The sequence below is a fragment of the Rhamphochromis sp. 'chilingali' genome (assembly GCF_963969265.1).
Source record: "Rhamphochromis sp. 'chilingali' genome assembly, chromosome: 16".
Lineage (NCBI taxonomy): Eukaryota > Metazoa > Chordata > Actinopteri > Cichliformes > Cichlidae > Rhamphochromis > Rhamphochromis sp. 'chilingali'.
The window spans coordinates 33,704,969-33,720,775 of NC_137943.1; the positions used below are offsets into that span (position 1 = coordinate 33,704,969).

The 15,807-nt window shown below is 40.9% G+C and overlaps 1 protein-coding gene across 1 annotated transcript; it reads right to left on the bottom strand.

Annotated features, from left to right (window-relative positions):
- Positions 1-624: 624 nt before the first annotated feature.
- On the bottom strand, positions 625-15,379 carry tmem71 (transmembrane protein 71). The gene is made up of 11 exons (XM_080906736.1): positions 15,174-15,379; positions 11,545-11,613; positions 10,298-10,356; positions 9,839-9,881; positions 9,538-9,747; positions 7,378-7,640; positions 7,101-7,295; positions 6,799-6,865; positions 6,141-6,202; positions 5,129-5,178; positions 625-5,039 (listed from the first exon to the last, which is right to left on the bottom strand). Exons 3-11 carry the CDS (start codon positions 10,326-10,328, stop codon positions 5,016-5,018), a joined length of 945 nt encoding a protein of 314 aa, XP_080762862.1. The 5' UTR covers positions 10,329-10,356; positions 11,545-11,613; positions 15,174-15,379; the 3' UTR covers positions 625-5,015.
- Positions 15,380-15,807: the final 428 nt, after the last annotated feature.

Below are 15,807 nucleotides of genomic sequence, written 5' to 3' on the forward strand. Positions count from 1 at the left end.
TTTTTTTTTTTTTTTTTTTTATTAACAAAAACAAAAATCATTAACAAAAACTAAAAAGCCTGAATCACTTTCAGAAGCTGCCAATGGGACCATCACATGATCCCCAAGTTTTGCATGTTTTGCTGAGAAGCTGCAGCTTATGGCCACTTCCTGTTGGAGCCGTTAAAAAGAAAAGAAAAGGTTAGACTGATTTAAGTTAACTTGAGAACCCACGAAAGTTCTCAAATTGATTTAAACTCACACATCAGCCAAATCTAAACGGACAGCATGGATGGGCACGAGTAGATTTGATGAGATCTGTAAAGTTGGAACTTCTGAAATCTGTGGAAGATGATGGATTCCTGCTTGTGGGTTTTATTTCCTGGGCTGTTTCTCTGACAGTTCTCAGGTATTCGGGCTTTGCTTGCAGCTTCAGGTTCAGTCTAAACACATTAAAGCACACAACGGTCAAGACTCAACACTTGCAACTCTTTATGTGCAAAAGGAATCACCCGAGTGACTAGTTTCAGCTGTTGAACAGGTGTTAACTGACTACTCACACCTGACAGCTGACATTTTATGAAACTGAAATCCATGACCATCAATTTAAATCCATTTAAAACAAAATACAGATACAGTTTGTCTTTGTAATATAGTTTAATGGATCATAAACATTCACCTTAGCCGAGACTAAATATAGCTGACAAAATCCCAAATACTGTAAAAGTTCATTCTCAAAGCACAGCGCCATCAACAGGCCAAAGGCTGATTTGCAGACTGAAACACAGCGATCCACACTGTAAGAAATAAGGATTACTTCATCCTTTAAACAGTCATTTCAGAGGCTGATTTCACACTGATTCACATGTATACATTCAGAATTTGTTCCTTTGCTTGAAGTTCAAATTAAATTTGCGTCTTGTTTAAGGTGAAATTTTACAGTTTAACTTCCAGAGACTCAAAGTACGATAAAATACAATAAAAAAAAGATACAATAAGTGCTGTTACAAGCAAGAATTCCACATGTGAAAATAAGTGCAGTCTATAGAAATTACAAAACTATTTACATTAACAGTAACTCCATATTTAGTAGTTCCTCCACACAGAATGTAAAATTTGTCTTTAAATCTATTAAAATTATTTTCCTCCTCAGGATTTTTCTGTCTTTTACTCTAAATTTTATATTTAGAAGAACACCATTAAAAACTTGATCCACTTTGAACTTTGTTTATTTAAAGCTGCACTGACTGATATTTGGCCAACAGGGGGCAGACCCAGAGAAACCATCTCTGGAGTTGCATTTTTAGCTCTGTTTTGGTCTCCTCCACCACCTGGAAAATATAGATTTTTGACCATAAAGCCAAAACTAGGATTTAGAAGAAGCTAAAAAAAAAACTTCACACAGCTGGAAGTTACAACATTAAAAGCAAAACCTTTAACATTACAAAGATTTCATTGATCATTTGATTCATGATCTGTTCTTATACAAAAAGTATTAAGCACAGCTTTAAATTCAAAGTTGAGCAGAGCAGTATTAAAAACATCAGTACAACACATTGATTGCTGTTCATTGATTACATGTGGTAATACATCACCTGTAATGTTATCTTTAAACAAATTTGGCACTTGGATTAATTAACAATAATTCCTGATTTATGAAGACAGGGAGAGAGTTAACCACAAAGATTCAGTCACACCAGAGCTGAACACCTTGAAACTTTGGCTCCCTTAGTTGTGCTGGTAGTAATTAGCGATGAACGTTAAGTGCGTGATTAGCTAAAATGGCTAATTAGCTAAAGTTAATAAGCTATGGTAGAATAGCTTATTAACTTTATAAACATTACAACTGTCTTTTCTCGAAACTAGCTAGTTTGTCTGTATCTAGTTATAGTTTTATTTACCTTTATCAATTATATAATGTAAATTGTAAAAGAGTGCTGTTAGCTTTAGCATTTCCTGGCTGATAGGAATACTAGCTGTTAGCTAAACGTCTTTTAGGATTCACCGCAGTTATGATGTTAACGTCCCACCAAGTCGAAAATAACTGTTGTAAACGTTATTTCAGGCATCTAAAAAACCTTGAGATTTTGTTGAAAAGTGAAACATGAAAAGATACTAACTAAAAATTTGATGCCAACTTTGCTTTTACTCTTTATCCAGATTTTAGACAAAAGTAAAACAACGTGGGCATTTTGGGGGCTGTTTTTGTTGGGGTTTCTGTGCCTCATCTGGTGTGACCGTTTTAACCCTTCATGCTACAGATGCGATGCCGCGTTCACGTCACATGAGAGGAACGTTGTCAGTGGAAAAGATTCCAGTCTTTATGGCTTGCTAGCATTAGTGAAAAATTCACAGCCGGAGTCTTATTATAGCATTCTAGGTGTAGATCTACACCTTAAATTGGTGTTTAACTACTTTAACCAACAGACTAGATAATAGTCTGATCTCGATAGTTTTCAGGATTAGGTCTCAGTTTTCCAGTTATAACTAAAACCCAGATGTTCACGTACACGTTAGAATCACATTTCTGTTAATTAATGCAGCTCCCATGTGACCTAACCCAGCATGATGAGGTTTTTTGTTTTCTTTTTTTATCCTAAAGGCTTCAAATGATCTGAACATGAAGAGTTAAACATTTCTCTGCTCCGCTAGTCAGTTTCCACAAACTTTATCACTCAAACATTTCAGCTTCACACCAGAGGAGCTGATCTGTGCTGCCGGAGGACCCAAAGCAGAGATCACCTCCTCCTTCTTCACTCTTGGCGTAGTTTGAGGCCCAAACATGATTCAATTTTTAAAAACTTTATAAGACAAAACATCTCGTAAAGCGCTACAGTACTTGATTTTCTTACAAAGCTTCTACAGCGAGTATTTTGACTTTAAGAGATCTCTCCCAAATCCACAAACGTTCTCCCAGCTTATTGAGTTTCTTCCATTTTCTGGAATTATTGCTCCTTATAAAGGCAAATTTGCTTTTAAAAATAAGAGCTTTATATGTGTTTGTGTAACCAGGTCATAAATAACATATTTGAACCTTCGACCTGTACGGATTACGTTTGTACCACATTAAAGTCTCCCAAGAATCAGACAAAAACAAACGGAGTGAAAGAAACCACTCAAAGGCAGAATGTTTGAACTTGATCTGCTTTTCTTACCTTTTTGTCTCTATTCAACATATCTGTCAGTGCGTTTCAACAGCATCTCAGGGTTCCCTTTATTATTATCACCATGTGAGCACTGCTGGCTGATTGAAGGCACCTAACAGCTGAAGAGTTTTACCACAAAATGCTGCAGAGAATAACTATCTGAAAATAGCTCTTTAACATTAAATATACACAATTTTCAAGCGTTTACTGCAAATTAAATGTGAGAATTTTCCTTCTGTAACAACCTCACATGGTTTCTAGTGGCCAAGATTTGAGCAAATGCATAATGGACACTACTGTTACCTATTTTCTTTAAAACTGGGAAATAACCCAGATAAAATATATTTGGCCCGGATTCAGGCTAGATCCATCTTAAGTTCTGGACCGGATCCGTGCAACGGACCCGAGCTGGTGTCTTTTAGCACAATGGCCGAATACCGGTATGGATGCATTTTAATGATGTAAGCCAGATCCTGGAAATGAGCCTCTATGCTATGAGGTGGTTCTTGTCCAAGGAAGGTTTGGAAGGCAGCAGATTCAAAGTGCTTCAGGAGGATTCAGGAGTTCTTGTGGAGGTCTGAGCAGGCATCCAAGCACCTTATTGGTTTATAAAAAGCCCAGAAGCCTCAATATTGTTCTCGACATTCTTCATCCAGCTAAAGAAGTTCTAAACCCGGGGTGGGGATCTCCAGGCATCACGGGCCGGAATCCTGCAGGATTTAGATGTGTCCTTGATCCAACACAGCTGATGTAATTGGCTAAATGACCTCCTCAACATGTCTTGAAGTTCTCCAGAGGCCTGCTAATGAACTAATCATTTGATTCAGGTTTGTTGACCCAGGGTGAGATCTGAAACCTGCAGGACACCGGCCCTTGAGGCCTGGAGTTGGACACCCCTGCTCAAAACAGTCCTGAGAAGATTCTTAAAGTAGATGATTGTTAGCTGTTTGAAAGTCCGGTGGAGAATTGAGAGGACCTTCTGGAGGTCTGTTTGCTTTAACGGCCTCTGCTGGTTTCATAAACTCCCATTTAACTGACTGTGATCAATCAGGATGATTTACTGAACACTATGGCCCCGCCCACTGACCTGTCATCAATCGATGTCAGCAAATTAAACCTGATTTTATAGATGTAAGAAAGTATTTTGTACCAGTAAAATTACCAGGAATTCAGGAATCCAGCTTTCACAATAAAATCTGAGCTGAACTTTAATGTGAAAATACTGTGTTTGTGGGTATTTTATTTTGTAGTAAAACTCTTCGTTCTGTTTATTCTGGAGGGAAAAATGGCACTTTTATAGCCTCCAGGGGATTTTTGTGCATTTGGTTTTTATAAAAAGTCACAGCTCTTATTTTTATTTATTTTTTGCCCTTTAACCCTGAAAATGTTTTGCAGACATTAAACATCTGACGTTTGGTCACTTTGGAACGCTCAAAAAAGCCAAGATCAACTACAAACCAAAGAAAGAAGACACTCCTAAAATACATCGGCTACATTTTGAGTTGATATGAATGTTTTTAGCTTTCTAAGCTGCTAAACTACTAACATGTGCCACTGAGCTCCAACACTTTAATAACAACTTTTTTCAGCTAGAAGACATTTCATGGCTTAAATCTGACTAAAAGCACGAAGCAGCCTCCTGCTCTGCGTGTACATTTCAACGTAAAGATGACACATTTTTAAAAATGTGAATACAAAAACCTCTTTTAAGGAGTGATTTTTGTTTTAAAAGGAGAAATGTTTGCTCTAAAATGTTTTCTGGAGCTCAGATTATTTTGTGCACCTCACATGCAAACATAAAGTGAAATAAAAGTCAGAATCTAACGTTTCTGATGAGTCCCGTCCGACCTTTTCGCCTTCTCCTCCTTCAGGTTCTCCAGACGCGTTTCCTCACTCGTTTCTCGACGTGATGTCCTGAAACCGAATCAGTGGCAGCTGTTAAAACTCGTTTGTCTCCTCTGCAGCTCAAATGTGAGAAACCAAGTTTCTGATTTCAGACTCACCTCCGTCTTCGCCCTCCTCCACTCGCCCAGCGGGCCCGACTTTGTCAGGACTGAAAGAAACGAGAGCAGTGACGTGTTAAAATCACCAAAACAAAATCAGATTCGTGCTCTGCTGGCAGATTAAAAGCAGTCAGGAGCTGCAGAGCAAAACTGCACCAGATTTACTTTTATTAGTTCATATTATAATCAACAGGATTCATTGGGTTTATTACAGGACAATGGTGTTTTCAAGACCCCAAAAGTAATAAATGTAAACCAAACTGTAATGATTTACCATAAGCTGGTGTTTATAACCGCTAGTATTAATATCGCTAACAAACTGCATTCATCTCTCTGGATTTTAAACAAGTTGCAGTCGTTTCGGCTTTTTTTGGAAGACAAACTGATCATTTTATGTAATAAAAAAAAAATACAGTTGTAGAGAAATGTAGTCATCTGTCCTTTGCTTCAGTCTGTGGTTTTGATTTTAAACACTTAAAGCTGGTATTTGGGAAACGAACGAAGGTCTGAAGCTGAAATTACCAGCTTGTCATAAACAAGTTAAATGTGAATATTTGAAGACTTTAAGAGTCTTTATAACCAGTTTAAGTTAAAAGGCCAAACTGGGCCAAACTGGTATCACTCGTGCTCCAACAGCAGTGGTTGAAACAAATAGTGAGCTGCAGGTGACTGCAGTTTTAAAGCAGCATTTAAAAAACAACTTTCTCATTAATTACAAAAAACAGCCCAAGCAGGGAGCTGGAAGTACAGTGGAAACATCCAAGTAAAGTAATGACTCTCCCTGCCAGCAGGGGGAGACAAACGTCTTATTTCTGTTTAAAGGCAGCCTGTAGTGATGAAGAGCGGCTCCATTCACACCAGTGTGATTGTAAAACAGGGATTTGCACTGAGGGCCAAATAAACTTCTGCAAACTGAATAATTCACGGGTCACAGCTGGACCTCTGACTGAGTTTCTGTTACCCGAAGACAAAAGATCTTTAATCACTGAACAGAAATGTCTTTGATACTCACGCATACATGTTGTGATCATCATGAAGACGGTCGACGTGACAGTCGCGCTCCACCACAGACACCTGCAAAACAACGGTCTTTGAACACATCGGCACTTCCACACAGAAAGATCACGCCGTTTCTGTAGACGGGACAAAACATGGAGGCAGCTTCAGGTCTGAAACATGAAGCCCGTGTTGAGGCGTCTTAGAGCGTATTCTTTTTAAAGGCCACCAGGGGGCGACACTTACTTAGAAAACTGGGAAAGCATCTCTGTGACGATGTTATAGGCTCAGTCACTAGTTTAAAAAGATGCATCTTATTTTGACACTTTTATTTTCAGAGTGAGTAAGGACGTAAAATGGGATGTTCTCATTGGTTGATGAGTGTGCAGTTTCTCAGTGAGACCCGCCCCTCACTCAGAAATAAGAGAAACAAACACGTTTTTAACTTTCATACACTTTTTAGAGCCCTTAATAAATAAATTGTGTTTCTGCCTCTATGATGCATTTAGCTGCTGCAGCTTTCTAAACTAAACTGAGCGGACAGATGAGGCATTTTCAGATCCTCGATCGGCTTCAGGAAGATTTTCTGGGAGACTTAAAGAGATTTTCTTGGTTCATGCTGATCAAACAATCAAAGTGCTCTGAAAAAACTAAATTAGGAACTGAGGTCTCACCCCGAGTACAGAGCTGTGAAGATGAAGACGGTGAAGACGAGAAGGAGGAGGGCCTTCATCGTGAACCCTGAAACAGAAAGAAGAATAACTCGGGTTAGGCGAACAGAGGTCGATCTTTGTGGTGGAGATCGTGGGTGTCAGTTTTGTGTCTTTGGTGGTTTCTGCAGATAAAAATCATCAAATGTTTTTCATTCAGCATTAAAGTCGAGTGAGATGAATGAAAACGTAGAGATTCAGACTGGATCTGAGCAGGCTGCTACGAGTCTCTGCAGGCCTCTGACGTCAGAGACCCTGCGGCTCACCTGTGGGCTCAGGTGACGCCTGACAGCAGCAGGTGTTGGTGTAGAAAGGTGAAGGAGGCGGGACTTCGGAGAGGCTGCCCAGCGACTGGGTGAAACGCTCCTTTGACTGACAGATCTCAGAGCAAATCTCCTCGTGGATCAGGAGATTTGGAGGCGGGGCTTCTTTGTCGGGAGGAGTCGGGACCTCAGTGAAGTCTGAAAGAAAAAACAAAATCATTGTTCATTGTTGTCCATGTTAATTTGAGCGTACTCGCCCTTTAAGCAGTCGGTTACCCACCATACATGAAGGCGCGGCTCTCCTCCAGCTCAGTGCTGTTGAGCGGCGACCAGGACTCGTCCAGACAGGCCGGACCATCAGGGCTGCTCATGGACCAGTCCAGGTCATGGTCCTGGTCAACTTCCTGCTTCTGGTTCCAGTTGTTCACTGTCCCGAAAACACCTCTGAAGACTTTCTCATCGAGCCACGACTGGCAGCTCCCCGTCACATCGCTCAGCAGGCGAACCAGCGAGCTGCGAGGTCGCCGCCTGCGCCGGAAAACCCTGAAGGAAAAATGAGTGTTCAGACACGTGTGTGGGTTTGAGGTCCTTTGGCATGTTCAGAGGTTTTTTGAACTTTGTTTTTTGTCATTTTGAGGAATTTGTGTCTCTTTGCACAGAAAAGATGAACAAAATGACATAAAACAACATCAAAGTGAAACAAAGAAATCCAGAAAGAGCTAAAGAACGAGAGCCCCAACAAAAAACCTCAAACCCAACAAAGTGGGTTAAAGTGCAGAAAGTGACCAAAAGCAACTCGAGTGTGAAAACACTTCCTCAGAGAATGACCACAGCCTGACAAAAATAACCACAATGTGATTTGAAACAACAGGAAGTGACCAAATCTGAGCGCAGCGGCCCGCTCTGTCTGACTGCACACCAAGAAATAAACGTCAGGAACAACATTTAATCGAATTTTAAAGTAAAGTAAGACTTTTAGTTGTTATTAAAAGATGAACTCTGCAAACACATCAAGGCTTCACCTGTGAACACAGAGTTCATGTAACAGAACAAAGACGCTTTTCTCATGTTGATGGCAAAGTGTTCAATAACATGGGGTCTCCTAGCAACAGTGATCAATGACATCACACACCCTGGTCCCCGAGAGCAGCTGATGTCAGGTCTGAAGTATTTACAGCTTTCAAACCTACCCGACATGTGCCGAACGGCTCACTCTGATTGGCTGTTGGAGGTGACCTCACCGCTTTAAAGAGGTGCGTGTGTGTTTAACAGCTGTCATACATTTGTACGACCACGAGACGTTATGTTCCTGTTGCTGATGTAAAATAATCCCGAAAGGAGGAAAATGTTATGGAACGAAGGTTTTTCCAAACTTTGTTAAGCGTTTGGTGAATGTCACAAAGCGTTTGGCGTTCGGTTCTCTCAGCTCTGTAATTGCAGCTGATGTCATCGATCATTTTCTCCAAAAAAAACATGTAAAAAGACTTTTTCTCAGTCTTTGGTTAAAAAAAAAGCAATATTAAACTTCTTGTGATGCTGTAAAATGCAGTAAACGCAGGCTGTTGGCTGCATTTCTTGGTATAAACTCTCCTTTGGTTAATAAAATCAAACTAACTCTGAGGCAGAGTTTGAGGTAAACACAGTCCAGACTTTTACAATCCCAAAAAACTGTTGGGACTGTTCATCCATGTGTTTCAATGAAGTTTAACATCCAGGTGTTCACGAAAAAGAAGATTTACGAGTTCAGCCAAGTTCGAGATAGCAGGAAATGAGCTTGCTAGTTTGCATGTAAAGCCACAGCTCTGATTTCACTTTGGAGGTAAATAAAAACAGAAAACCAAACAACAGCGATGTTTGTAGCGTCCGTAAAGTTAGACGAATTGATCCACCATTTTGGCCGTGTGCCAGTTGTGGTAGCAGAGTCGGATCAGTGAATAAAACCTGGTCACACAGGCAGAGAGAGACTGGTCTGCAACCGTTTGGCAACCACGATTCATAAAGAAAAAATCCCCAACCGGTTGTGAGTGGTTGCTGGAGGTTAATGACAGTGGCTGGGAAAATGACTGTTAAAGCCCCAGTAACACAGACTGGTCAGTGACCACCTGGCAACCAACTGTTGTTAGGGAAAACGTGTATTCCCCTACTGGCTTCGGTTGCTAGCATCTTGCTGCGGTTGTAGTTTGAATGAAAGTGACCGACTGTAGTGTTGCATTGTCTGTAAATGCTCTCCAACTACGAGCTGAGCGTTGGCAAAACTTCAAGAAGTGTGACACAAACAGGAAATTGAGATAGTTCGCTTTCAAAATAAAAGTCACAACTTTTACTTGTGCATAAACGTGGAACGAGCGAGCTCACTGAAACGAAGTTTTTTCTGCATCCAGATCTCAGGTAAAAACAGTCTAAATAAATGGGAGCCTCCGGGTCTACCTGCCGCTCTCACCTGTGCAGGTTCTCCTTGTAGGAGACGCTGGTTTTGCAGGGCGTCAGTGACACGTTGCCCTCGTCGTCCCAGGAGAAGCTGTCCTCGGTCACGTCATAGTATCCATTGGTGAGGAGGCGTGGCGAGCGGCGGCAGCAGCAGGGCTCGCTGCCGTGCACTGAGGTGTAGCAGATGTAGGAGGAGTCGGGAGAGAGCAGAGACACGTCGAGGCTGCAGGAGAGAGACCAGCAAAGGCTTTTCAAACTCCTCCAGCTGAGACTTCACACGTTCATCAGAAACAGGAAATAAACGATGCTTTTACCTCTGACAGTGACTGTTCCTCAACCTTCGCTTGACTGGAGAGCCTGAGCGGCAGAAAAGACCATCAGAGATACACACACACACACACACACACACACACACACACACACACACACACACACACACACACACACTGGTTTCTAAATACAGACGACTTTTATCAGCATGAAGAGGCACAGAACATTCTTGGGTAAATCTGCTCAGAGGACTTGATGAAGATAAAAGCTGGGCAGGAATGTGACAGACGGGCAGCAAAGTGCTCCACAGAGCTCGTCTGAGGAGCTAACATCAGATCTGTGGAGCCGCTAAAAGCTTTAGTTTGGTTTCCGATCGTTTTTCACATCCATAACAGTTTGAACAGTTCGAATAGGCAAAAACAAAATTTGCTACAATGTCGTAATAAAGTCCCAGAATAAAAGTAAAGTGTTGGTGAACGTGGTCGGTGATGTCGGTGACGTACTTGTGACGGCGCCGGAGAAGAACAGAGCCATGTTTGTCTGCAGAGCGGCGTCCGAGGATCTGTGAAGCGCATGAGAAACCAAACAGCTGTCGGTGAGAAACAGGCAGATGTTGTTCTAACAAATCTTTTCAATGAAAGGCCAAAACCAGCAGAGAGAGCGCCTCTCCAACCCTCCTGACCTCAGACACGACCGGTCTCACACTGAACGCCGTCAGCTGACAGCTGCTCTTTCAGCGAGACACTCTTATTATTTTTATTGTGATTTAGTGAATTTATTCTGGTTTTTACTCTAAGGAGACACTTTGTGTTATTTAAGCTTTTTACATCACGTTTTATTGGATCTTATTAAAAACTATACTTATTTTAACATTTATCAGATTTTTTACTTTCTTTTTAAACTTCATATTATTACATTAACTTTCCCTTTTTTGTATTTATGCAAAACATATATATACTTACTTATTTTATGATATATGTTACAATATTATTCACTATTTACTTTTTTTTACTTTTATTGATTTAAAAAATTATAGGGATTTTACTTGTATTAAAATTTGAACATAATGAGCTCATTCACTTTATTAGATTTAACAGGAAACTGTTGTGATTCAGGGCTTTATAAATAAAACTGAATTGAATTATTGCACCTTTCTTCGTGTAATCTTTATTGAACTTCTATTTTACTGTATTTGTCTGAGCTACTCTAGCTTGTGTCTATTGTTTTTACAGGAATTTCCAAACTTTTGGGATAAAAAAGCACATTTGATCTTTCCTCTGTCTCTATTTAAAGTTCCTGTTGTTGGGGTCTATTTTCAGCGGTGGATTAATCTGCACTCGGTGGTGTAGTGAGTATTTCTAGCAGCAGGATTTTGTGCGTGTGTGAGAGTCTGAGTAAACCACAGAGTGTGTGTTCATAAAGGAAGTTGTTGTTGTGTATCTGAGCTGGAGCTCACAGACATTTCTCAGACTTTTACACCCAGCTTTTATTAGTCGACTCATTTTTTGCTGGTTTGACTCCCAACGAGAAGAAAAATCTAGAAAATCCAAAAGAAATCTTGTTTTTCTTTCTGTGACTTCAGCTCTTTAAAAATCCTCCTTCCTGTCTGATCTGCTCCTCAGCAAAGCTTCACTCAGTTCAGCTGAATCTCTGCAGTCTGAGCACTCGAGGGATTAACTGGAGCTAATCTGAGCTCATCTAATCCAGACTGATCAGGATATTTATAACAGGCTCTGTTTTTGGGTCTTACCTTTAAAGTTGCTCTTTGTTCTCTGCTGCGCTTCTCTCACATCCTGCAGAGACGCAGCCTGAGAGCAGACTGTAGAAAGAAAAACAGACGCTGTGACTCTGAGCTCACGCTTCCTGTTAACCCTTCATCCTCTGCACACGGCCATAAACAACCAGAAGAGTCTGTTCAGTGACAGGTTGCTTCTCCCCAAGACAAGAACTAACAGACTTAAAAACTCCTTTGTCCCACACGCCATCAGACTGTTTAACTCCTCTCTGGAGGGGAGAGGGAGGGGAAACAGGAGGACAAAGGAGGGGGGAACAACTAAGCTGTAGTGCCTCTTCACCTCACTGTACAATACCTTGTGCAATACTTTTTGTAAATAGTCAACAGTGCAATAGACTCAATACTTGAAATGTGCAATTCACTTGTATTTTTATTTTTTATTCCTATTTATTCTATTTATCCCCTTTGTATATTTTATTTATATTTGTCTCTGTATTTATATGTGTGTGTGTGTGTGTGTGTGTGTGTGTGTGTGTGTGTGTGTGTGTGTGTGTGTGTGTGTGTGTGTGTGTGTGTATATATAACAGTTCTGTAACTGTAACTTCGGTCGTTGCTGTGCTTTTTTTGGAAGTCGAATTTCCCAGAGGAACCCACCCGAGGGATTAATAAAGTTCTATCTTATCTTATCTTATCTTATCTTATCAGCTGACCGACACACACGCACACGTGCACACACACAAACAGGAAACGACTTTGTATAAACTATCGTCTCTGTACGAGAGACACAGACGTTAGACAAAGAGCCGGTGAGTGTGATGGTTTGTTAACAGGAAGCTCTGAGGGACGAAGGCTTCTGCACAAACTGAAGCACATCATCACATTTGGATCCCACATCGTGTTTCATGGATAACGAGCCTTCGTGGCAGGATGAGAAAAGAACACAACAAGAGGCCGAGGACGAAGGCCCGGGGGATCTGATGAAGAGGAGTCATCAGCAGGCTGAGTGATTTGAACACACAGACTGTTAGAGGGCAGTGAACAGAGGCGCTCTGTGTCACAGCGAATAGATGAGGAGGAGCCTGGGGCTCGCCTTTCTCTGCTCCTCCTCAAGATTCAAAAGAAAACCAGTCTGGCGTCCGGTTAACGTCCACTCAGCAGCGAGACTCAATGATGAAGGTTCAGCCCTCCAAAAACAAAACAAGAGAAGGAAGCGGCGTGAGCTCGGAGGGACGAAGAAACACTCCTCATCTGCTACACGTCAGCGCAAACATCCGAAAGATTTCTGAAGTTTTTAATCTTTTTTCTGTAAACCTGCAGATTATAATCTGAAGAGTTTATCACAGGGGTGTCAAACTCTTCTCAGTCCATGATGCTAGCAACCACATACAGCACAGCTGAGCACCTGTAAGCCAATAAAAACAGGCCCCTCTGAACTGTTTAAACGGATTTAAAATGCGTCCGTCCATCCCTGAAACTGAGGAGGAAAAATATGTTTTTTAAAAATTTTACTCTGTTTTTTTCTGGGTTCGGTCAGTGTGATGTCACAAAGAGATTTTTCATCTGTGGCGCCTTCGTGGCGCTTTAAGCGGTGCACATTGAGTAAAACAATAACCTGATGCTGGTTCAGCCTCTGAAGGATTTTAAACGTTCCTCCTGCGCAGCTCTTGCACAGCTGCAAAGCTGCGAGTGGGCCGGGCTGCAGGCTCTAGTGGGCCTGCCGTGGGCCTTGGACTCTATGTTTATCCTCTGGACAGCAGCGTTTACATTTTATTATTTCTGCTGTTTACGACTTCCGCCTGAGAGGAACAAAAACAGTCAAATAAAAGATTTTTCCTGTTCTGGGAAAAAGTAAAAAGGACTTTTTCCCCATGAGGCTTCAGTACAAACCGAGATAAAGACAGACTGTTTATGTCAAACTACACGATCCGATCTGGAAATATCTGGGAATAATGATTTGTGTTACGATCGATCCCTCTGGGTTTGTGTCAGGAAGGACAAAACGCTGCCAGATCAAACATGCTGCTGTGGCGAGCCGCGTGAGTAAAGGAGCATCTTTGATTTTCACGTCGTCCTTCCTGCTCTGCTGAGTTTAGACGGAGAAAACAAACATGGATGCAAGTTTGTTTAAACAGAACAAGTCGAAAAGAAATAATTATGTTTATTTCAGTTTATGTTGACTGAAAACAGCAGAGGAGGAGAGGTTTGGACTACAGTCTGAACTCATGCACCTCTGAACTCTTTCTGGGATTTCTGTGTGATCAGAAAACTGCCTGCTGGCAACTTTTCGCTGAAAACGCAGATGTTTATTGAACTGCTTTCATCGTTTTTTAAGAACCAGAGAGATTTTTAATGAAAGAACATTTGATGGTCGCAGCTTTTCAGATGTGACTGTTTGTTTCTTTTCTTCTTTTTCACTTTGGAGTTTCAACTGTTTTCAACCAGGACAGTTATGAGTACATTCACTAAAAAAGATGATTTGAATCTCTACATCTGACTTCTGTGAACGTTTTTCCTTCTTTTGTTTGATTTGACGTCGTATTTTGTGTTTCTGATATTTTCCTGTCGCTGCAGCAGCAGGTTGGTCTCTCCTGTAAAAGTGCTTCTGATGCATCATTTAAAATAATAATATATAATATTTACTTCATGGTGATCTAATAAAAGTAAATATTAACATTAGAGGCAGGAATAACTCAGTAAGTAGAGTGGTGTCCCCATGATCGGAGGGCGGGGTTTCGATTCCCCTGAGGTACCCCTGAGCAAGTGCCCACTGCTTCACTAAGTGAGTGGGTTAAATGCAGAGAGGAATTTCCCCACGGGGATCAACAAAGTATACAAAAAAAGGCTTCGGCTGTTATGTGGATGTTCGTATAGCTTCCTGTTTCTGTATTGAGACTAAAGATAATCTAAATTATTTAATAATAACTGAATCCCCCCTCTGTGCCCCCTTTATGGATTCTTCCCATCCCGTGTTTCCCAGCATGCCTTGCAGCAGCAGGCTGGTCTGTGCTGGAGCTGCTGATGTTGGAGGAAAACGCGTCAAAAACGGAGGAAACCATTTTCCACCTTCAGACACTCAGACTTCTTCAATTTGCTGTTTCAGCTCTAAAATCACTTTTCATGTAAATCTGAGGATTTTTGTTTAGTTTCGTTAATAATGAGGAACAATAATGAGCTCGAGCTTCATTGTTGAGTATTTCTGTGTCATTTTCCTGTAACACACTAACTTTGAGCTGTTCGGTTATTATTTTTTCACGCTTTGCTGGTTTAAAATGATCCGAATTCTTCAGAATATCCTGTAAACACTTTGATCTCCGCGTTTTTCCCACGTGATGCACCTCTGATCGTTCCTGAAATATCCCCACTATAAAATATCTGTGGTGTAATTTTACTCTGATACACATAATACTGAAACAACCCGGAATTACAGTTTTTATTATCGTGTAAATAAACAGAAATAATAAAAGAAGCTTTATAAACATAAACAAGTTTATTTTTATTTATTTTTCTTTTAGGATGAAGTTAAAGTTTGCATAAATATCCAGCCCGTTAAAAAACGGCTGTTTGAGTTTGTTTGTGTGTTTTAAGTTGGATCAGCAGCAGAAAAACAGACAAAGAGAAACTAACGGGACTGCAGCTCAACTCACCGATCACTTTTCCTCCTTTTTTTGTCCGGAAGTGCAGAAAAATCTTCTTCCGGACGCTGAACCTTTTTCGTTTTTCCTTTTCGTATTTTTTCTTCTAGACTTTCGCTTTGAAATCTTCACATTTCGTCTCCAGGAGGATAAAAACAAGTCTCCAGCTCGCAGCTGTCACTCTGCCTCGCCCACATGCAGGAAGCAGCCGCTGCTGTCAAATTAAAACACGTATGGTTTTCAAAGTAAAAGCACCAAGCGAGACAAAAATATTTAAACTACGCAAAACTGATAATTACTGAATAAAACATATATTCGTGCAGGTTTTTTTCTTTATGTCCACGCAGATCTCTGTGTAGAAGCCAGCTGCTTTAGCGTCTAACCTTTCAGACAACTTTCTTCTGATTGGCTACCCTCACAAAAACAGTCGGTGGGGCTTCTGTGTGCCTGACATGACCATACGAGGATTCTTCCCTCTCCCTGAAATTACGCAGGTCTACAAGTTAAAAAAAGGTTTGTGTGTTTGAGTTTGCAGTCTGAGCTTTGGGCTCATTATTTGACACATCGGTCATGTTTGATAAAACATCCACAAACAGGAGATCCGGGACAGTGTGCAGTTGGTTTCTAATCTTCAGCCTCATTTAGA

Bases quoted from the DNA above. Each gene is read 5' to 3' on its own strand.
- tmem71 (XM_080906736.1), bottom strand. From the start codon at position 10,328: ATGGCTCTGTTCTTCTCCGGCGCCGTCACAA. The intron at 7,296-7,377 runs GTGGGTAACCGA...TTTTTCTTTCAG, and splicing joins GAGCCGCGCCTTCATGTATG to ACTTCACTGAGGTCCCGACT. The intron at 5,040-5,128 runs GTGAGTCTGAAA...ATTCGGTTTCAG, and splicing joins GGAGGAGGGCGAAGACGGAG to GACATCACGTCGAGAAACGA.